Here is a 22,255-nt window from a genome sequence, read left to right on the forward strand (position 1 = left end):
ATTACCGACAACACGGACGCTCGCATCTCCGATCTCCTAACAGCACAGACCAGTCCTATTATTGACGACACGGGCGCTCGCGGCTCCGCTCTCCTACCAGCACAGGCCAGTCCTATTACCGACGACACAGATGCACGCGTCTCAGCTCTCCTACCAGCACAGACCAGTCCTATTGATGACACAGACGCTCGTGGCTCCGCTCTCCTACCAGTACAGACCAGTCCTATTGATGACAACACGGACGCACGCGTCTCAGCTCTCCTACCAGCACAGACCAGTCCTATTGATGACACAGACGCTCGTGGCTCAGCTCTCCTACTAGCACAGGACAGTCCTATTACTGATGACACAGACACTCGCATCTCCGCTCTCCTAGAATCTCCCCTTTATTCACCTGACAATCACAAGGAAACATAGAAAGAATGGTATAAATAAACAAAACGCTGACGAGCAGGAACAGACAGGGTATTTACAACAAGCTGACGTATGGGAGAGTGCCGGGGCCCGGAGAAGCCGACATGTCCCCCCCCCTAGCATCCAGACATCTATACTATTGGCTGCTATGGACGACGCACACAGCGACTGCCATCTGTGCTTTTATTCTGTACTGCGGCTGATCGCTTCACTATAAAATACATACCGTACTTAGAAACGCAGGATGGCAACCCCCAGGAACAGGGGCTTGAAATATAAAGGGGGTTTTCCCCCTACACATTTTTGTACCCAAAAAAAAAAAAAAAAAAAGAGTTAGACATGCACAAGAAGTACTGCCGGGCCTGGATAATCAGACTGGTTGCTATGGATGCACTCCCTGACAACCACTGTAGCTGCTCATGTATCCATAGTAACCAATCCTTTCCTAGAGTTTCCTTAAGATATGTGCCGAGGAGGAGCATTAAGTAATGGGACCCACCGCCCCCTGCACACCAATAAAAAAAAAAACTTAAATAAAAATCACACTTGTCTACAGTCTTCTGGGAGGACACAACAAAGGTTTTAACTCTTCCCAAGATAAAGTGCATCCTGTCTCGACATGTCAGCAAATGAGGACCGCGGCCCTGGTGATGTAAGCCTGCCAGCGGCGTCAGACACAAGTAAAAGAGTCTACAGAGATATAGCAACAGTTCAATAATAAATAAATCACATGAAAGCACAAAGATGAGGGCAGAGCGGGCGAGGAGTTGTGCACGGCGCAGGCCGACCACCGATACTGGCATAGGCCCCGCTACATCGGCAGTTTGGTCCCTCATTGTCACACAGTCACCTCCTCCTAATATGGCACGGCCAGTCCCCAAAGACAGACTGCTGTAAACACCTCTGCTGAAATACTCTGTGCTGCAGAGGAAGGCTTGTCAAAGCTGTACCAGTCCATTCTCTCCAACCTCAAATACGTTCTCCTCCTCGTCTCCTCCATAGTAAGCGACCAATCAGAATGAAGAGTTTAGACTGGAGCTTCGTTGGTCACGTGATCTCTCCCATAAACAGCCGCATCACGATAACATCACAGTTCTGATCTTCGAGCAGAGAAAAGTCCTAAAAAACCGGAGAGTCGCAGAGTGTGCAGGGGCCTTTCAGTAAGCGCTTAATCCACTCCAGGTCTGGAAAAGAAGATACAAAGATGTCAGAAAGATCGAGGGATAATTGGTGTCTACAAAAAGAAGAGGATCCAGGGATGACAGCGGTCAACTCAGAAGGATCGGGATGATCTGAGGGGGTCTACAGAGAAGGGGGATCAAGGTATGATGGACAGGTCTACAGACAGAAGGATCAGGGGATGATGGGGGGGGTCATCTACAGAGAAAAGCGGATCAAGGGATGATGGGGGATCTACAGAGAGGATGATGGATAGGTCTACAGACGGGGGGGTACAAGGTATGATGGGGGTCTACAGAGAGGAGGATCAAGAGATGATGGGGTCTACAGAGAGGAAGATCAAGGTATGATAGACAGGTCTACAGAGGATAATGAGATGATGAGGGAGGATCAGGGAATAATGGATGTCTAAAAAGAGGAGTATAAGGGGAATCATAGAATGTTACAGTTGGAAGGTACCCCCCAGGGTCAGTGTCCAAATCCCTGCTCAATGCAGGATTCACTAAACTCTCTCAGATTGTCTCTCCAGCCTCTGTTTGAAGACTTCCATTGAAGGAGAACTCACCACCTCTCATGGCAGCCTGTTCCATTCATTAATCACCCTCACTGTCAAAAAGTATTTTCTAATGTCTAATCTGTATTTTCTCCCATTCAGTTTCATTCCTTTGCATCCTTTTTTAGCATGTGCAAATGAAAATGATGATCCCTCTACACTGACATCCCTGCAGATATTTGTAGACAGCTATTAAGTCTCCTTTTAGCCTTTTTTGCAAGAAAAACATTCACAGATCCTTTATCCGTTCCTCGTAGGACATACTTTGTAGTCCGCTCACCATAATGGTAGCTCTTCACTTAACTTGCTCCAGCTTATCAATGTCTTTTTTAAAATGTGGTGCCCAGAACTAGACACAGTAATCCAGATGAGGCCTGACCAAGTAGGAGTAGAGGGGGATAATTACTTCATGTGATCTAGACTATGCTTCTCTTAATACAGCTCAGACCTTTGTTTGCTAATTTGCTGCTACATCACATTGTTGACTCATGTTCAGTCTGTGATCTATTAGTATACCCAAGTCTTTTTCACACGTGCTGTTGCTTAGTTCTATCCCTCCCGTTCTGTAGATGCAATTTTCATTTTTCTTGCCCAGATGTACAATCTTGCATTTCTCTCTGTTAAATACCATTCTATTAGTCACTGCCCATTTTTCATGCTTATCTAGATCCTTCTAAATCCTTTCTCTGTCTTCTCTAGTGTTAGCTAAACCTCCTAGCTTTGCATCATCTGTAAATTTGATTAGGTTACCTTCAGTTCCCTTATATAGAGCATTTATAAAAAGGTTGAACAACACTGGGGCCAGGACAGAGCCTTGTGGTACCCCACCTGAAACACTCTTCCAATTGGATGTGTAACCATTTATTATCACTCTTTGAGCATGATCACTGAGCTAGTTATGAATCCATCTAACTGTAGCCTTGTCAATCCCATACTTGGGATTGGGATTAAGGATAGTATGAGATACTTTATCAAATGTTTTGCTGGAGTCTACCGCATTTCCCTGATCCACCCAGTCAGCAATTCCATGATAGAACAAAATCAGATTAAGTCTGGCATGACTTGTTTGTTACAAACCAATGCTGGCTCTGGTTAATTGCTGTATTATTATCCAAGTACTTACATACATGCTGTTTAATAATTTGTTTAAAGATAAAGATCTTTCCTGGCATAGAAGTAAGACTCACTAGCTTATAATTTCCTGGCTCCGTTTTCTTTCCTTTTTTTGAAGATAGAGACAACATTTGCCCTTCTCCAATCTTCTGGGACTTCTCTTGTTCTTCAGGATATTTCAAAGATTCTTGCTAGTGGTTATTCAATTTCCTCTGCTAACTCTTTCAGTACCCTAGGATGTAATTAATCTGGACCAGGATATTTATATCCATTTTAATTAGCTAAGTATTCCCTCTCTTTCTCTGTTTGAAGATAGTGTAGATTCTTATTCCTTCGATGGCACCGTGAAGATCAGTTGATGTTACATTTGCTTTCTTAGAGAACACAAATGCAAAATAAGAATTGTAAAGTTCGGCCATCTCAACATCATTTTTGACCACTTCATCATCCTGTAAAAATCTTATAGAATTTGATTTTTCTTTTGTTTTTCACATGCCCCCAAAATACTTTTTCACTGCTTTTGGTCTCGCTTGCAAGCATCACTTCCTTACTGGCTTTAGCTCTAAAGGTACCTTCACACGAAGCGACGCTGCAGCGATAGCGACAACGATGCCGATCGCTGCAGCGTCGCTGTTTGATCGCTGGAGAGCTGTCACACAGACCGCTCTCCAGCGACCAACGATGCCGAGGTCCCCGTGTAAACAAGGTTAAACATCGGGTTGCTAAGCGCAGGGCCACGCTTAGTAACCCGATGTTTACCCTGGTTACCAGCGTAAAAGTAAAAAAAACAAACAGTACATGCTCACCTGCGCGTCCCCCAGCGTCTGCTTCCTGACACTGACTGAGCTCCGGCCCTAACAGCACAGCGGTGACGTCACCGCTGTGCTTTCACTTTCACTTTAGGGCCGGCGCTCAGTCAGTGTCAGGAAGCAGACGCTGGGGGACGCGCAGGTGAGCATGTACTGTTTGTTTTTTTTACTTTTACGCTGGTAACCAGGGTAAACATCGGGTTACTAAGCGCGGCCCTGCGCTTGGTAACCCGATGTTTACCCTGGTTACCAGTGTAAAACATCGCTGGTATCGTTGCTTTTGCTTTCAAACACAACGATACACAGCGATCGGACGACCAAATAAAGTTCTGGACTTTATTCAGCGACCAGCGACATCACAGCAGGATCCTGATCGCTGCTGCGTGTCAAACGAAATGATATCGCTAGCCAGGACGCTGCAACGTCACGGATCGCTAGCGATGTCGTTTCGTGTGAAGGTACCTTAACTCTTGAGCACTGCATTCCCTGCAAACAGTATTATATTCTTTAGATATAATCCCCTCTTTCAATTGGGGTCTACAAAGAGAAGAGGATCAGGGAACGATGGGGGGGTCTACAAAGAGAGGAGGATCAGAGGATGATGGGAGGTCTACAGAGAGGAAAATAAAGGGATGGGTGCCTACATCTTCAGAAGTAATACATGGGAGGATCAGGGAATGTGGGTCTACACATGTAAAAATACTAAATGTAAAAGAAGAATCTATTTCTGCATTCTTAGCCACTGACTCATTGGAATTGGCATTTTGCATTCCCGTCTTAAAGGGAATGGATGTGCAGGTTTTTGCTATATAGTTTGAAGACAGCATGAGGTAGGGGTTAAAACACAGATTTCAACAATGAATCGCTTATTAAGGGCCAAGGGTTTGTTTGCTTACAATGATTAATGTTTTAGCACCAGTAGCTTATCACTGCTGTGACTAGATGGTCCTGTGAGCCCTGGTCTGACACCCCCTCCTGTGATAGGCACCTCACTGTCTATGGATCTTGTTCACAGAGTGCCTGGTGTGAGCGGGGTCAGCTGTGGTGTGGGCGGGGTCAGCTTTCTCAGCTCTGCTTCATTCTAAATCTTAAAGCTCAGAATGGCAGAGGTTAGACTGACTGATTAATTGAGTCAGTGCACAGGAGTCTTTTATAAAAGGTGACTATGTAAGACAGCTGTCTTTAATGCAGGTAACAAGTTGATTAGGAGCCAGAACTCTTAATGTTTGGGAGGGGATCAAATACTTATTTCTCACTGCAAAATGCAAATAAATTTAAATTTATACAGTGTTATTTTCTGGATTTTAATTTTAATATTCTCTCAATGTGAAAATTAACCTACCCTTAAAATTATAGACTGTTCATGTCTTTGTCAGTGGGCAAACTTACAAAATCAGCAAGGGATCAAATACTTATTTCCTTCACTGTACAAAGCATTGTTATCTGTGGTCCATTCTGGCAGTTGTAGTGCTTACAGTACACGACTTGTGATAATCTGATGTGACACTGATTGGAGCATTGAGACAAGCCCGTGGGTACAGTTATATAATCATGGACTCCAGGACCAACGCTTATACCCATTCTCTGGCCTGGCACACAATTATATCAAGACTCTGTTTTGTGCAGAGCTCCAATATGGAGACTACTGGGCATGCGACGCGATATTCAGGACATCCACACAGAACATCCCACACCACGTACATCAAATATTTGCTAAATTTGTTGATATTTCCCTAAATCTGGCATGCCGCTACAAGATCATGACAAGCTGGCTTTACCTTCAGGGACAGGATGCCTCGCAATACTGTCATGCAGTAAGCACTTCCGGTAGTCCAGAGTCTGACACGCCTGGTAGGTCAGAAAACACCTAAAATGACAGAGTCAAGACATCAGGGTAAAATTAATTAAAAGGGGTCTCCCACCCTATAGGGAGGATATGCCATCACATCATGATCCTGGGAGGGATGAGGTCTGACCTCTCGGTCCCCTACTGATCCTTAGAATAAAGAGAACTGGGCCCATAATTACTTTCCAATGCTGGTGAACCACCCTTCTACTCAATTCTGGATCTCACATAGTGTTACCTTGATCGGTGATCTATATGACCACAATGTCCTAATGTCCTTTGAGCAAATGCAGACCAAATATGAGTTACCCAGATCCCAATTTTTTCGTTACTTGCAGCTCAGATCAGCGCTCCAATCTTTTCTACACAATACTAATGCGTCTCATATGATATCGACCTTCCCTCTAATAGGGATTCTTAAGTCGCAGGGCCCCCAAGGTCTTATCTCTACCTTATATTCGTATATGTTATCAGTAGGCACGGACTCTGTTTTATTACCAGCTAGGGGAAAATGGAAACTTCTTATTCCTGATATTCAAGACGAGGATTGGGAAGAGATTCTTGAATCCCCAACTAAGGTGTCCCCCTCGGCTAATAATAAAATGACCCAATTATATATTATACATCAATCACTTTTGACCCCGTTGCGGTTGTTTAGAATGGGACGATCTCAATCCTCAGAGTGCCTAAGATGTCATACAATAGATGCAGATTTCATACATATGGTGTGGGGATGTCCAGTTATATCATCCTATTGGAACGAAGTAATCTCGTTGTTGACCTCCCTCATACATATTCCAGTTCCTCTAAATCCATTAGTTTGTTTGTTTGGTGTTCTGGAGGAAGAAACATGGGGGCATTACGAAAAAAAATTTCTGCGAGAGACACTTTTTTTGGCTAGAAAGATTTTGGCTCTGCGGTGGATGAGTGGTTTAAATCCATCTTGTAGAGCCTGGATTGAGCTGGTTAATTCCATTATACCCTATGAGCGAACCTTGAATCAGAATAGGGGATGCCTAGGGAAGTTTAATAAAATATGGGACGCATGGAATTCATCACATCTTACTATACTAACAAATGCAGTGGTCTGATATCATTTATTAGCGGCGGTATAGAGTACATTGATTCACACTTTATTCCAGTATAAGGGACATCAATAATTTGGTTGTTGGTTCTCGGCAGCAAGGTGGTTGTTGTTGTTTAGTTGTAACTTTAGTTTTTTCCTATCTAAGATTTATTGTATAATTCTGTGTTATTCACGACCATACCTGTGTATACACGTACAATTCTGAACCGTGTTTAAACAGTTTTTCATGATCATTTTGTATGCAGGATGTGGTTATATGCCAATGTGTGCTTGTTTTTTTATGTTTAATAAACGAATTAACATTTTATGTCAGGATCTGCCATCACAATTCTAGAGAAAGATGTTACACTGCAACATAAACTTTGCATCAATTGTGCATCCTTATAGACTAACAGCAGCCTGCAGTGTAAAGAATGGTGCCCGTCATTCCTCTACAGAATAACCAATGTATTCTAAAGGAGAAAATAAAATATTTTTCCAGGACCCTTGATGTAACAATAATACACACCTCCATTCTTTACCTTGCAGGCTACAACCAGAAAACAATAATAATATAAATTGACTTTTTTCTGGTTGCTTTATAGAATATCATGCCATAGAATATAGTGGAACTGACACCGGCTATTACCTCTGCCAAAGGTGCCCTTTCGGGCACAAGGCCTTCTTACTGTCTGTGAAAGGTAAAACCTCTTTACACAAGCTGCAGTACTCGGGGAACATCTGCTTGTTCATTTTCTTCTCCACGTGTCCAATGAGGACCTGCAGGGGTTAAATGTTACAAAAAGACAAAAAAAAAAAGGTCAGAGCATTAGTTTCCCTTATTGAAATGGCTGATAAGAGAGAACAGTTTTTACCACTACTGAAATTTGTGATTTAAGTCTGGTTTAAAAATAAAAAATTCCAAAGAAAACGTATCATGGAGAAGTGTCTCTAGATGGCGCACCTGTGAAGTCCGATCCTCGCTGTCCTTGTTGGCCATGAGATAGGCACAGACACCTCGTGTAGGGATGGTTGTATACTCCGTGACCCCCGTGTGTAGATAGACTTCCCCCAGGACATGCTTCATGTGTTCCCGGATCAAATGTGCCTCCACAACATCGATCTTCTGCTGGATCTCCTGAAGACCTTCTGCCAGAGTACAAGCCTCATCAGGCTCAGCAGAGTCTCTGCCGGTTTTGCTGGGGATGATCTGACTCACCTGCTCTTCAGCCATGCTGCTCTCTAACTCCTCTGCCTTTGACACTTTGGACTCCTTGGGGGTCGGCTTCCACACCACCTCTGAGGAGGACTTCTTGAAGGACTGGTACCAAATTCTCAGAAGGAAAAGGCGGAACCTCCAGAAGTACAAGGGTCCGCCCTCCATCTTTTTATCCAGAGCGTCCATCAAGAACTGGGGGATGATCTTATCCTTCAGGACTTTCCATCGCACCAGATCCGTTAGATCCAGCTGCCGAAAGAAGTTCTGGCTTGAGGACTCAAGGAGCTGAGCAGCCGCTTCCTCAAAGGTCTTGAGGGCCACAAAATGGACCTGAAAGTTCCTGACGACTGGATGGATGTTGTTGTTCATTCCCTCCGAAGTGACGCAGGCCAGGTAAGCGCCGAACGGGCTGATGGCGATGCCGTGAGACTTCACTGTGCCAAACATGTCCGACAGCTTGATCAGCTGGTTCTCAAACCTCAGAGCCACACTGGTGAAGATGGGGATGAGCTGCTGGACCTTACCATCCATAGAGCAGGTATAAATGGTGCCATTTTGCCGGTTCACCACCATGGAGACAATCGGCAAGGAGTGGAGTCCGGTCACGTGGGAATTGTGAACATTCAGGCCGGCTTTGGATATTAACAGTAAGCACCAGAAGACGTAGGATCCGCGGGCCGCCACCACCAGACTGCAGCTGCACTTCTGGTAGGGGTGATAGAGCGCGATACATTTGATACTGTGCACTGGTAGGCGGTCAGTGTCCTGCCATAGGACCACGGGCTGCCGCAAAGTGAAATATCCCTTTACAGCCTTTAGGTTGACTGGGATGATTTTCACAGGACCCAGGGTGCTTCCGATAATCAGCCCACTCATTTTCCGGCTGCTGTGCTCGTAGTCCCACCAGGCCAGGACACTGGGGGACTGGATCCCAGAGGAGATGGTGCTGCAGGAGATAATGGAGGAGCTGTCCTTTATGGGTAGCTGGAATTGCCACACAGCAACGTCACCGTTTTCAAAGAGAACACCCAGAAGGACGGTGCCCACATCTCTACAGGCATTGTTTTCTAGTATCTCTTGGGTTGTACATATGCCTGACCACTCCATCCTCATCGGGGTCTGCATATGGTGCCGCCGCTCAAACTCTGCAAAGTCCTCCAGGTCGGCAGCCTTGTCCCCTTCCGTTATCACGTAGTCGCTCTTGGCCAAACGATCACCGTACATTTCGGTCAGGTCCGCCAGCTGTATCCATTGAAGGCGGTCAAAATTGGCGCTGATGGTCAGCCGGTTGTCCAAGGTCAGAAGCGCCAAGAGGCATCTTCCATTGGCATCGCAGCCCACTGGGGACCAGCAGGTGTACTTGTATCCCTGCAGAGCCGGCAGCGCCTTTCCTTCTGGGTTAAATACCCTGTCCAGCATGAACTTCTGACTGAGAGACAGGTCCTTGGATCTGGCGAACTTTGCCCGGCACTCTTCTACGTATTTTGGGGACCCAATCTGTAAAGAAAGAAAGAGGGTTGTTACTATTCACCCTTTCTCTGCCCTAGACAGCCAGGTATGTTACTGTTCACCATTTCTCTACCCTAGAGAGCCAGGTATGTTACTATTCACCCTTTCTTTGCTGTAGACTGCCAGGGATGTTACCATTCTCTTTATAACCCATCAGAAACAATATCATTAACCCATTCCCGATATTTGGAGTGTATATATGTGTCATGGCGATCTCAGGCTCGCATGAGGCTGTGTGCTGTGATCGATATCAGCATTTATCAGGAATCCAAAAGGGAGGGAGCCCCCTTTGCTCTCCGATCAGTGCCCCCACAATGTCATCATGAGGGTCCAATTGTAGCCATGGTGACCCAAAGTCATCATGATGAAATCCAGGTCACCAGAGCTAGCAAACTTCCTATATCATGCTCAGAGCATGGTGTAGCAAGTTTGTCTGTCAGTGCAGCGCTGACAGTTTGTAAAGCATAGCAAACCTCCAACTGCAAAAAGTGAAAGTCCCATAGTGGGACAAAGTAAAAAAGTTTTTTAAAAAAAAGTATGAAAAAAATTGAAAAAAACCCCCCCTCACTCCTGAAGCAATACTACTGTATATGTTTCCCCATGTCCAAATCTTCTTATAAAAAAAATCTTTATTGTGTCATCTCTTACAAGCTGCTAAAACGATTATTCCATGTCATTGGAAATAGACCTCCCCCCTCCTTGGGGGAATGGTTTGCTGAAATAGATTTGACCCGTGGCATGGAATCCTTTACTGCTCAGTCCCAATCTGAAAAACAGCTACTAAGTAGTTTCATTGGGAGGTTTTTCTTTCTTCTCCTCTTTATAGAAATATTCTGAAATAGTCAATTTTAATTTGTAAGCAGCATACCCTTTGGGAGGCTTCGTCATTCACTAAGTTGTTAGTGTTTCCGGTTCCCCAGGTCTGAATCCTTCCTCAAATCTTCTTCCTCTTCTTTACCTTTCTTTCCCACCTTCCCACTCCCTTTTATGTCTCTTGGTTAGTTTTCCATGTTATGATTTATTTCCCTCCCCCTTTTCATGTTCTCTATTACCGAAATACACCCCAGGTTCTTTCCAAATTCGTATAATTGCATCTTATTGTAATCTTGATGTAATTGCCATACTTTTTCCTACTGTACTCCGTTTGTTCATGAAAATTTTCAATAAAACTATGACAAAAAATACACATATTTGGTATCGCCACGTGCGGAACGACCCGATTTATAAAACAGTTCCACTCTTTAACCCCTTTACTGAACACCCCCCCCCAAAAAAAAAAAAATTAGGCAAAAAGCGATGCTTTATCATCATACAGCTGAACAAGATGTGGTATAAAATGCAATGCAAATAATTGTGGTATCACTGAAAGTCTTCTTGTCCCGCTAAAATCAAGCCGCCATACAGCTCCATCAACGGAAAAATAATAAAAGTTATAGCTCTCAAAATAAAGTGATGCAAAAATAACTTTTTTTTTTCTATAAAACCGTTTATTGCGGAAAAACATAAAAAAAAAAAAAAGATATAAATGTGGTATCGCTGTAATTATGATGACCCGAAGAATAAAACCGTTATCAATTTTACCACACGCCGTACATGAAAAAAAAAATCCTGATTTTTGTTCATTTTGCCTCTGAAAAATTGGAATAGAACGTGATAAAAAAATGTCATGTGCCCAAAAATGGTACTAATAAAAACATCAACCCGTACTGCAAAAAAACAAGCCCTCACACGACTGTCAGCCGAAATATGGCAAAATTACAGCTTTCAAAATATTGCTATTCAAAAAGCTAGTCTTTACAAAAAAAAGCATCTTTTAAGTGTGTGAGCTGCCAAACATATAAATCTAGTATCGCTGTAATCGCACCAACCCAAAGAATAAAGTCACCCAATCACTTATAACGCACGAGGAACGGCGATAAAAAAAAAAATGAATAAAAACAATTACTCACATGCTGTTGATTTTTTCATTCTGCCTCCCAAAGATCGCAGTAAGGCTCGGCGCACATTTATGATGCGCTAAGCGCTTACACCAGAGTTTGTGTAAATCTCTGAAATACGCGATTCAGACAGAACCTCTGGCGGAAGATTCCCTATAATAAGGCAGATGGATGCACTGTGGACACCATCTGACCTGTGATTCAGCGGTGTCCGTCCTTTTAGGATTGCATAAAAGTGCCGTCGGCCACAGTTATGTGTACTTCTGAAAAAGGACGCCGCTGAACAGAGGCCAGACGGAGTCCAGAGTAACTCTGCTGCCTCATTATAGTGAATGGATCCCTCGGGGGTTTCATCTGTGACATCACTTGAAGATTTAAATGGAGACCCCAAAGTAAGCACTCAGCGTAGAGTGCCGGATAAACGTGGTTCCAAACGTTATGTAAAATGTTCCCAATAAAGTGTTCAACTCAATCCACACAAAAAAACTAAGTCCACACTCAGGTCTCATCTTTGAATGGAAATATAGGGGGCTTCAACGTTACTGGTAGCACAAAGGCTCTGGAAAAGCAAAATGGTTCCTCGCCCCCTCAAAACAAATTCTGCATTCCCAAATCCAAATGCCCCCTCCCTTCTGAGTCCCACAGTGTACCTAAACTACAGTTAGAATCCACATGTTTGGCATTTTTGTAGAGATGAGAGCCCGCCTAATTTACAGGTGCATGAGCTGGGCACAATATACGGGCACTACAACGTACTATTTCTATTAGGCACGGCTTTATAATAAGCTATACCTGACCTATGGACACATTACTTGTGAACAGCAATATGCGTTGGGTCATCTCCCCACACCCTGACCCTTGTATCTTCATACTCATTATAGCATTTTGTGGTGGTCTGGAGCAATCTCTGAGCATATGAGGTAGTACCATCTACAGAGAGCACTCTGTATATTCTATTGCTTGCATTTTTCCTGCATGTTAACTGTCCTCTTTTTGTGGCTAATCTCCATTCTGTAAATCTGCCTTATTTTGACTTCTATACCATGCAATATAATATTTTCTCACTGGGGTTACTTGTATACTAGTTGGAGGTGACAAGCATTGTTTTTGCTTCCCTATTGTTCCTCATAGCATGGCTATCCACTTATGTACTGTATTTGATGCAGCACTCAGAGGTGTTGGATGGTTATTGTACCAAGTTTACATTTTTTTAATGGGTTGTTTGTCCATGGTTATCAATAAAGTTGTACATATTTTGTTTATATCTTATCAGGTGTGCACACCATTTTTTATATTGGTCTTTCTCTCCCCTTAGCGGGCGAGAAACGTACTGGTCACTACAGCGGCAGTTAGCAATTTTCACTCAACATCCACTTCTGTCTGATTCTGGAAAACACCCATGGAGTCAAAATCGTCACTAAACCTGTAGATAAATTCCCAAAGAGGTATAATTTCCAAAATGGGGTCACTTGAGGGGCTCTGTATATGGAGTCTGCAAACTATTCTAAGAAAATCTGAGGTTCAGGAGGCAAATAGAGCTCCATCCCTCTCGAGCCTCGCTGTGTGGTTAAGCAGCACTGTACAGCCAACATATGGGGTATATATCCACATTCTGCAGAAATACCCATTATAGAAAATGTAAAATCTGGGGCTAAAACAAATTATTCATGATATAAATGTAATTATTTTTTCTTCACTGCCCAATAGTATAAAATGATGTGACCCACCTGTGGGGTCAATATGATCACTGCACCCCTAGATGAATTCATTGAGAGATGTAGTTTGTAAAATGGGGTCTTTTATGGGGAATTCTGCTGTTCTGGCACCTCGGGATCTCTGCCAATGTTACATTGTCCCCTAAAACTAGTCCAGCAAAATATGAACTCCCTTCGGAGCTTTTTACTGTGCCTCAAAAGTAGTTTTCAACCACATATGAGGTATTAGTGTACTCAAGAGAAATTGTACAAGTTTTGGGATCCATTTTCTTCTAGCCTTGTGAAAATGAAAAACACTGGGGCTAAAACAACATTTTTGTGGGAAAAATATATATTTTTTATTTTACAGATCAACGTTATAAATTTCTGTGAAGCAACTGTGGGTTCATAGGTGATCATCACACATCTAGAGAAATTCCATGAGAAGTCTAGTTTTCAAAATGTGGTCACTTGTGGGGGTTTTCCACTGTACAAGCAGGCTCTCCAAATGCAACATGACACCCATAGACTATTCCATCAAAGTCTGAGTTCCAAAACTTCACTCCTTCCTTTTGTAGCTCTTCTGTGCGCCCAAACAAATAAAAAATGGGGGCTAAAAGAACATTTAATTTTTTCTTTCCACATTCCATTAATTCCTGTGAAGAACCTGAAAGGTTAATAAAGTTCTTGAATGTGGCTTTGAGCACCTTAAGGGGTGCAGTTTTCAGAACGGTGTCACATTTGGGTATTTTTTTTTGTCATATAGGCCCCTCAAAGTCACTTCATGATGTGGTCCCTAAAAGAAAATGGTTTTGTCAATTTTGTTGGAAAAATGAGAAATCGCTGGTCAACTTTTAACTCTAAATTCCTAACAGAAAAAAAATTATGTTTAAAAATTTGGGCTGATGTAATGTAGACATGTGGGAAATGTTATTTATTAACAATTGTGTGATGTAACTCTGATTTAAGGGTACAAAAAGTAAAAGTTTTAAAATTGCAGTTTTTTCTCAAGACAATTAACCCCTTAACGACCGCCGATACGCCTTTTAACGGCGGCCGCTAAGGGTACTGTGGAAAAAGTGAATAGCGCCCCCCAGAGTCGGATTTTCTCTGGGGTCTCGGTTACCGGGGGTAGCCGAGACCCCAGAGAACATGATTCGGGGGTTTTTTACAGACCCCCGAGTTGCGATCGCCGGTAATTAACCGTTTACCGGCGATCGCAAAAAAAAAACAAAACGCGATTTCCCATTTAATTTCTCTGTCCTCCGATGTGATCGCACATCGGAGGACAGAGAAATGGGGTCCCCGGTCGCCTCAGATGCCCCCCCGATACTCACCTGTCTCCCCCGGTGCTCCTCGTGGTTCCCCATGGGCGCCGCCATCTTAAAAATGGGCGTGCGCCCGCCGGCCGGCACCTGGGAGATCTTTGGGGTCTCGGCTGCTGGGGGTAGCCGAGACCCCAAAGAACATGATCGGGGTCGGTTTTTACCGACCCCTGTTTTGCGATCGCCGGTAATTAACTGTTTACCGGTGACCGCAAAAAAAATTCGGGGATTCGGGGACCCTATCATACTTACCGGTGTCCCTGGGTCCTCCTGTGTCTTCTCCTGCCGGCCGGCTTCTTCCTATAGAAAGAAAATGGCGGGCGCATGCGCAGTGCGCCCGCTCTCTGCTGCCATCTGCCGGCCGGCAGGAGAGAAGAGTTGGGGCTAAAATTAGGGTTAGGGCTAAATTTAGGGTTAGGGTTGGAGCTAAATTTAGGGTTAGGGTTGGGGCTAAATTTAGGGTTAGGGCTGGGGCTAAATTTAAGGTTGGGGCTAAAGTTAGGACTAGGGTTGCGGCTAAAGTTAGGGTTGGGATTAGGGTTTGGATTAGGGTTGGCATTAGGGTTACGTTTGGGATTACGGTTAGGTTTGGGATTAGGGTTAAGGGTAGGGTTGGGATTAGGGTTAGGTTTGAGGTTAGGGTTGAGATTAGGATTAGGGGTGTGTTGGATTTAGGGTTATGGTTGTTTTGAGGTTAGGGTTGCGATTATCCTTAGGGTTGTGATTAGGATTATGGATCGGGTTGGCATTAGGGTTAGGCCTCTTTCACACTTCAGTCTTTTGGCGTCAGTCTGAAACGGCCATTTTCATCAAATAGCGGATCCGCCATTTTTTTTGGCGGTTCCGCTATTTTCCCATAGACATGCATTAGCGACGGATTGTGGCGGATGGTCGTCCGTTCCATCCGCCATGTGACGGATCCGTCAAGATTTGGCGGACGTCATCTAGACATTGACGGCCATTGTAACGTTTTTTGTCTGCGCCGAAATGGCGGTTCGCGACGGATCCGTCGCGTTCGTCATTCCATAGAATGGCCGCCTATGGGCGACGGATCCGTTGTTACCGTCATTTCGGCGGATCCGTCGCCCCAATCCGCTTTTTCAATTGCGCATGCTCCAAAAAGTAGATACTTTTACCAGATCCCCCAAGTAACGGATCCGTCAAAAAAACGGATCCGTTAATACCGTTTTCTCAACAATTGTGACGGATCCGTCACTATGTCGGAGCTGACTGACGCCAAACAACTGAAGTGTGAAAGAAGCCTTAGGGGTGTGTTGGGGTTAGGGTTGGAGTTAGATTTGGGGGGTTTCCACTGTTTAGGTACATCAGGGGGTCTCTAAACGCCACAGCCAATTTTGCGCTCAAAAAGTCAAATGGTGCTCCCTCCCTTCCGAGCTCGGCCGTGCACCCAAACAGTGGTTTACCCCCACATATGGGGCATCAGCGTACTCGGGATAAATTGGAAAACAACTTTTGGGGTCCAATTTCTCCTGTTACCCTTGTGAAAATAAAAACTTGGGGGCTAAAAAAAATTTTTTGTGGAAAATTTTTTATTTTTATTTTCACAACTCTGCATTATAAACGTCTGTGAAGCACTTGGGCATTCAAAGTTCTCACCACACATCTAGATAAGTTCCTTGGGGGGTCTAGTTTCCAAAATGGGGTCACTTGTGGGGGGTTTCTACTGTTTAGGCACATCAGGGGCTCTGCAAATGCAACATAACGCCCGCAGACCATTCTATCAAAGTCTGCATTCCAAAACGGCGCTCCTTCCCTTCCGAGCTCTGCCATGCGCCCAAACAGTGGTTTACCCCAACATATGGGGTATCAGCCTACTCAGCATAAATTGCACAATAAATTTTGGGGTCCAATTTCTCCTGTTACCCTTGAGAAAATAAAAAATTTCAGGCTAAAAAATCATTTTTGAGGAAAAAAAAAGGATTTTGTGGCGTGCTTGCAGAAACGGCTTCTTTCGCATCACTCTCCCATACAGCTTCTCCTTGTGCAAAGTGCGTTGTATAGTTGACCGATGCACAGTGACACCATCTGCAGCAAGTTGATGCTGCAGCTCTCTGGAGGTGGTCTGAGGATTGTCCTTGACTGATCTCACCATTAGTGTTGAGCATTCCGATACCGCAAGTATCGGGTATCGGCCGATACATGCGGTATCGGAATTCCGATACCGAGATCCGATACTTACCGCATATCGGATACCGGAATCGGAAGTTCCCAGAATTCAAACAGCACGAATTCAGCCAATGAGGAATGATTCCAAGTGTGGGCACATCCTGTTCAGTATGGTGGGTATGTCCGATCTCAATTCCAGCCAATTCTGCATTGAAAAAGTCAAACGGCGCTCCTTCTCTTCCAAGCTCTGCGGTGCGCCCAAACGGGGGTTTACCCCCACATATGGGGCATCGGCGTATTCAGGAGAAATTGCACAACAACATTTATGGTTAAATTTCTGTTTTTACACTTGTGAAAATAAAAAAAAAATGGTTCTGAAGCAAAATGTTTGCAAAAAAAAGTTAAATTTTCATTTTTGCCTTCCACATTGTTTCAGTTCCTGTGAAGCACGTAAAGGGTTAATAAACTTCTTGAATGTGGTTTTGAGCACCTTGAGGGGTGCAGTTTTTAGAATGGTGTCACACTTGGTTATTTTCTATCATATAGACCCCTCAAAATGACTTCAAATGTGATGTGGTCCCTAAAAAAAAAAATGGTGTTGTAAAAATTAGAAATTGCTGGTCAACTTTTAACCCTTATAACTCCCTAACAAAAAAAATGTTGGTTCCAAAATTGTGCTGATGTAAAGTAGACATGTGGGAAATGTTATTTATTAACAATTTTTTGTGACATATCTCTCTGATTTAAGGGCATAAAAATCCAAATTTTGAAAATTGCTAAATTTTTAATTTTTTTGCCATATTTCCATTTTTTTCATAAATAATCGCAAGTAATATCGAAGAAATGATACCACTAACATGAAGTACAATATGTCACGAAAAAACAATCTCAGAATCAGCAGGATCCGTTGAAGCGTTCCAGAGTTATAACCTCAAAGTGACAGTGGTCAGAATTGTAAAAATTGGCCTGGTCATTAAGTACCAAATTGGCTCTGTCACTAAGGGGTTAATATCGGAAAAAAAAAAATCCACTACAATGAAGTACAATACGTCACGAAAAAAAAACAAATCTCAGGATCAGCGAGATCCGTTGAAGCGTTCCAGAGTTATTACCTCAAAGTGACAGTGGTCAGAATTGTAAAATTTGGCCTGGTCATGAAGCTGAAAACAGGCATTAACCCCTTAATCCCATATGACGTACTTTCCCGTCGAGGTGACCTGGGACTTAATTCCCAGTGACGGGATAGTACTTCATATGTGATCAGCCGCGCTCACGGGGGGAGCGCAGCCGATCGCGGCCGGGTGTCAGCTGACATCCGGCACTATGAGCCAGGACCGCCCCCGGCACATTAACCCCTGGCACACTGCGATCAAACATGATCGCAGCGTTCCGACGGTAGAGGGAAGCATCACACAGGGAGGGGGCTCCCTGCGGGCTTCCCTGAGACCCTCGGTACAAGACTATGTGCTCACCTTGTACCGAGCATCTCCTCCCTGCAGGCCCTGGATCCAAAATGGCCGCGGGGCTGCATCCGGGTCCTGCAGAGAGGTGGCTTACCAGCGCCTGCTCAGAGCAGGCACTGGTAAGCCAGAAGCCCTGCATGTCAGATCGCTGATCTGACACAATGCTCTGCAAAGTGTCAGATCAGCGATCTGACCCTATAACATGATATCCCCCCCTGGGGAAATGCTATAAGTTAAAAAAAAACAAAAAACTCCTAAATAAAGAAAAAAATATAAATATATTGTTCCCATAAAGACATTTCTTTATCTAAAAAATAAAAAAAACAATAAAAGTACACACCTTTAGTATCGCTGCGTCCGTAACGACCCCACCTATAAAACTGTCCCACTAGTTAACCCCTTCAGTGAACGCGGTAAAAAACAACGCTGTATTGTCCCGCCAAACAAAAAGTGGAACAACTCGCGATCAAAAAGACGGATATAAATAACCATGGTACCGCTGAAAACGTCATCTTGTCCCGCAAAAAACGAGCCGCCATACAGCATCATCAGCGAAACAATAAAAGTTATAGTCCTCAGAATAAAGCAATGCAAAAATTATGATTTTTTCTATAAAATAGTTTTTATCGTATAAAAGCACCAAAACATAAAAAAAATTATAATCAATGAGGTATCGCAGTAATCGTACTGACCCGAAGAATAAAACTGCTTTATCAATTTAACCAAACGTGGAACGGTATAAACGCCCCCCCGTTTCCAAATTCATGAATAGCTGGTTTTTGGTCATTCTGCCTTACAAAAATCGGAATAAAAAGCGATCAAAAAAGGTCACGTGCCCAAAAATGGTACCGATAAAAACGTCAACTCGTCCCGCAAAAAAACAAGACCTCACATGACTGTGGACCAAATTATGGAAAAATTATAGCTCTCAAAATGTGGAGACGCAAATACTATTTTTTGCAATAAAAAGCGTCTTAGTGTGTGACGGCTGCCAATCATAAAAATCTGCTAAAAAACCCGCTATAAATAGTAAATCAAACCCCCCTTCATCACCCCCTTAGTTAGGGAAAAGTAATAAAATTAAAAAAAAATGTATTTATTTCCATTTTCCCATTAGGGTTAGGGCTAGGGCTGGGGTTTCAGTTAGAATTGGGGGTTTCCACTGTTTAGGCACATCAGGGGCTCTCCAAACGCGACATGGCGTCCGATCTCAATTCCAGCCAATTCTGCGTTGAAAAAGTAAAACAGTGCTCCTTCCCTTCCGAGCTCTCCCGTGGGCCCAAACAGGGGTTTACCCCAACATATGGGTTATCAGTGTACTCAGGACAAATTGGACAACAACTTTTGGGTCCAATTTATCCTGTTACCCTTGGGAAAATAAAAATTTGGGGGGCTAAAAGACATTTTTGTGGGAAAAAAATTATTTTTTATTTTCACAGCTCTGCGTTATAAACTGTAGTGAAACACTTGGGGGTTCAAAGTTCTCACAACACATCTAGATAAGTTCCTTGGGAGGTCTAGTTTCTAATATGGGGCCACTTGTGGGGGGGTTTCTACTGTTTAGGTACATTAGGGGCTCTGCAAACAATGTGACGTCTGCAGACCATTCCATCTATGTCTGCATTCCAAATGGCGCTCCTTCCCTTCCGAGCTCTGCCATGCGCCGAAACAGTGGTTTACCCCCACATATGGAGTATCAACGTACTTAGGACAAATTGCACAACAACTTTTGGGGTCCATTTTCTCCTGTTACCCTTGGTAAAATAAAATTGGAGCTGAAATAAATTTTTTGTGTGAAGAAAAGTTAAATGTTCATTTATTTTTAAACATTCCAAAAATTCCTGTGAAACACCTGAAGGGTTAATAAACTTCTTGAATGTGGTTTTGCGCACCTTGAGGGGTGCAGTTTTTAGAATGGTGTCACTTTTGGGTATCTTCTATCATATAGACCCCTCAATGTGACTTCAAATATGTTTTTCACAAATAAATGTGAGTCTCATCGAATACAGGAAAGAAATATATCTTGGTACCGTGTTAGCCAGTAGATAGAAAATCTACTAGTCTCATCGAATATAATTTACCACTATCATGAAGTGCAATATGCCACGAGAAAACAGTGTCAGAATCACCAGGATCCATTGAAGCGTTCCAGAGTTATAACCACATAAAGTGACAGTGAGGGGTGCAGTTTTTAGAATGGTGTCACACTTGGTTATTTTCTATCATATAGACCCCTCAAAATTACTTCAAATGAGATGTGGTCCCTAAAAAAAAATAAAAAAAAAAATGGTGTTCTAAAAATAAGAAATTGCTGGTCAACTTTTAACCCTTTTAACTCCCTAACAAACAAAAAAAATTTGGTTCCAAAATTGTGTTGATGTAAAGAAGACATGTGGGAAATGTTACTTAGTATTTTGTGTGACATCTCTCTGATTTAAAAGGCATAAAAATTCAAAGTCGGAAAATTGCGAAATTTTCAATTTCCATTTTTTTTCCACAAATAAACGCAAGTCTTATCGAAGAAATTTTACCACTATCATGAAGTACAATATGTCACGAGAAAACAATGTCAGAATCATCAGGATCCGTTGAAGCGTTCCAGAGTTATAACCTCATAAAGGGACAGTGGTCAGAATTGTAAAAATTGGTGAGGTCATTAACGTGCAAACCACCCTTGGGGCTTAAGGGGTTAAGCAGGGGGGGTTAGACATGATGACCCAGGGAGGTCCCTTCCAACTCTAACATTCTTTAATTTTATGAATATAACTACTATAATACTGCTCCTATGTACAAGGATATCACTAATACAATACTGCCCCCTATGTACAAGAATATAGCTACTATAATACTTCCCCGTATGTACAAGAATATAACTACAATAATACTGCCCCCTATGTATAAGAATATAACTGCAATAATACTGCCCCTATGTACAAGAATATAACTACTATAATATTGCCCATATGTACAAGAATATAACTGCTATAATACTGCCCCCTATGTACAAGAATATAACTATAATACTGCTCCCTATGTACAAGAATATAACTACTATATTATTGCCCATATGTACAAGACTATAACTACTATAATACTGTCCCCTATGTACAAGAATATACAGTTATATGAAAAAGTTTGGGCACCCCTATAAATCTTAAGCTTAATGTTTTATAAAAATTGTTTGTTTTTTGCAACAGCTATTTCAGTTTCATATATCTAATAACTGTTGGACACAGTAATGTTTCTGCCTTGAAATGAGGTTTATTGTACTAACAGAAAATGTGCAATCTGCATTCAAACAAAATTTGACAGGTGCATAAGTATGGGCACCTCACCAGAAAAGTGACATTATATTTAGTAGATCCTCCCTTTGCAAAAATAACAGCCTCTAGTCGCTTCCTGTAGCTTTTAATGAGTTCCTGGATCCTGGATGAAGGTATTTTTGACCATTCCTCTTTACAAAACAATTCCAGTTCAGTAAAGTTTGATGGTCGCCGAGCATGGACAGCCCTCTTCAAATGATCCCACAGATGTTCAATGATATTCAGGTCTGGGGACTGGGATGGCCATTCCAGAACAGTGTAATTGTTCCTCTGCATGAATGCCTGAGTAGATTTGGAGCGGTGTTTTGGATCATTGTCTTGCTGAAAGATCCATCCCCTGCGTAACTTCAACTTCATCACTGATTCATGAACATTATTGTCAAGAATCTGCTGATACTGAGAGGAATCCATGCGTCCCTCAACTTTAACAAGATTCCCGGTGCCGGCATTGGCCACACAGCCCCAAAGCATGATGGAACCTCCACCAAATTTTACTGTAGGTAGCAAGTGTTTTTCTTGGAATGCTGTGTTTTTTTGCCGCCATGCATAACGCCTTTTTGTATGACCAAACAACTCAATCTTGGTTTCATCAGTCCACAGGACCTTCTTCCAAAAAGAAATTGGCTTCTCCAAATGTGCTTTTGCATACCTCAACCGACTGTTTGTGGCGTGCTTGCA

At 43.0% G+C, this 22,255-nt stretch overlaps 1 protein-coding gene across 2 annotated transcripts in view; it reads right to left on the reverse strand.

Moving 5' to 3' along the window:
• Positions 1 to 363: 363 nt before the first annotated feature.
• Positions 364 to 22,255, reverse strand: part of GTF3C4 (general transcription factor IIIC subunit 4) — a 61,323-nt gene continuing 39,431 nt past the window's right edge. For both annotated transcript variants that reach the window (XM_077284643.1, XM_077284642.1), the window contains exons 2-5: positions 7,945 to 9,696; positions 7,630 to 7,760; positions 5,847 to 5,935; positions 364 to 1,598 (exon numbers count right to left, since the gene is read on the reverse strand). In XM_077284643.1, coding sequence (XP_077140758.1) covers positions 1,534 to 1,598; positions 5,847 to 5,935; positions 7,630 to 7,760; positions 7,945 to 9,618 — 1,959 coding nt within the window. In that variant the 5' untranslated portion in view covers positions 9,619 to 9,696 and the 3' untranslated portion in view covers positions 364 to 1,533. The remainder of the gene's footprint in view (positions 1,599 to 5,846; positions 5,936 to 7,629; positions 7,761 to 7,944; positions 9,697 to 22,255) is intronic.

Source organism: Ranitomeya variabilis, chromosome 2, assembly GCF_051348905.1.
Source record: "Ranitomeya variabilis isolate aRanVar5 chromosome 2, aRanVar5.hap1, whole genome shotgun sequence".
NCBI classification, from domain to species: domain Eukaryota; kingdom Metazoa; phylum Chordata; class Amphibia; order Anura; family Dendrobatidae; genus Ranitomeya; species Ranitomeya variabilis.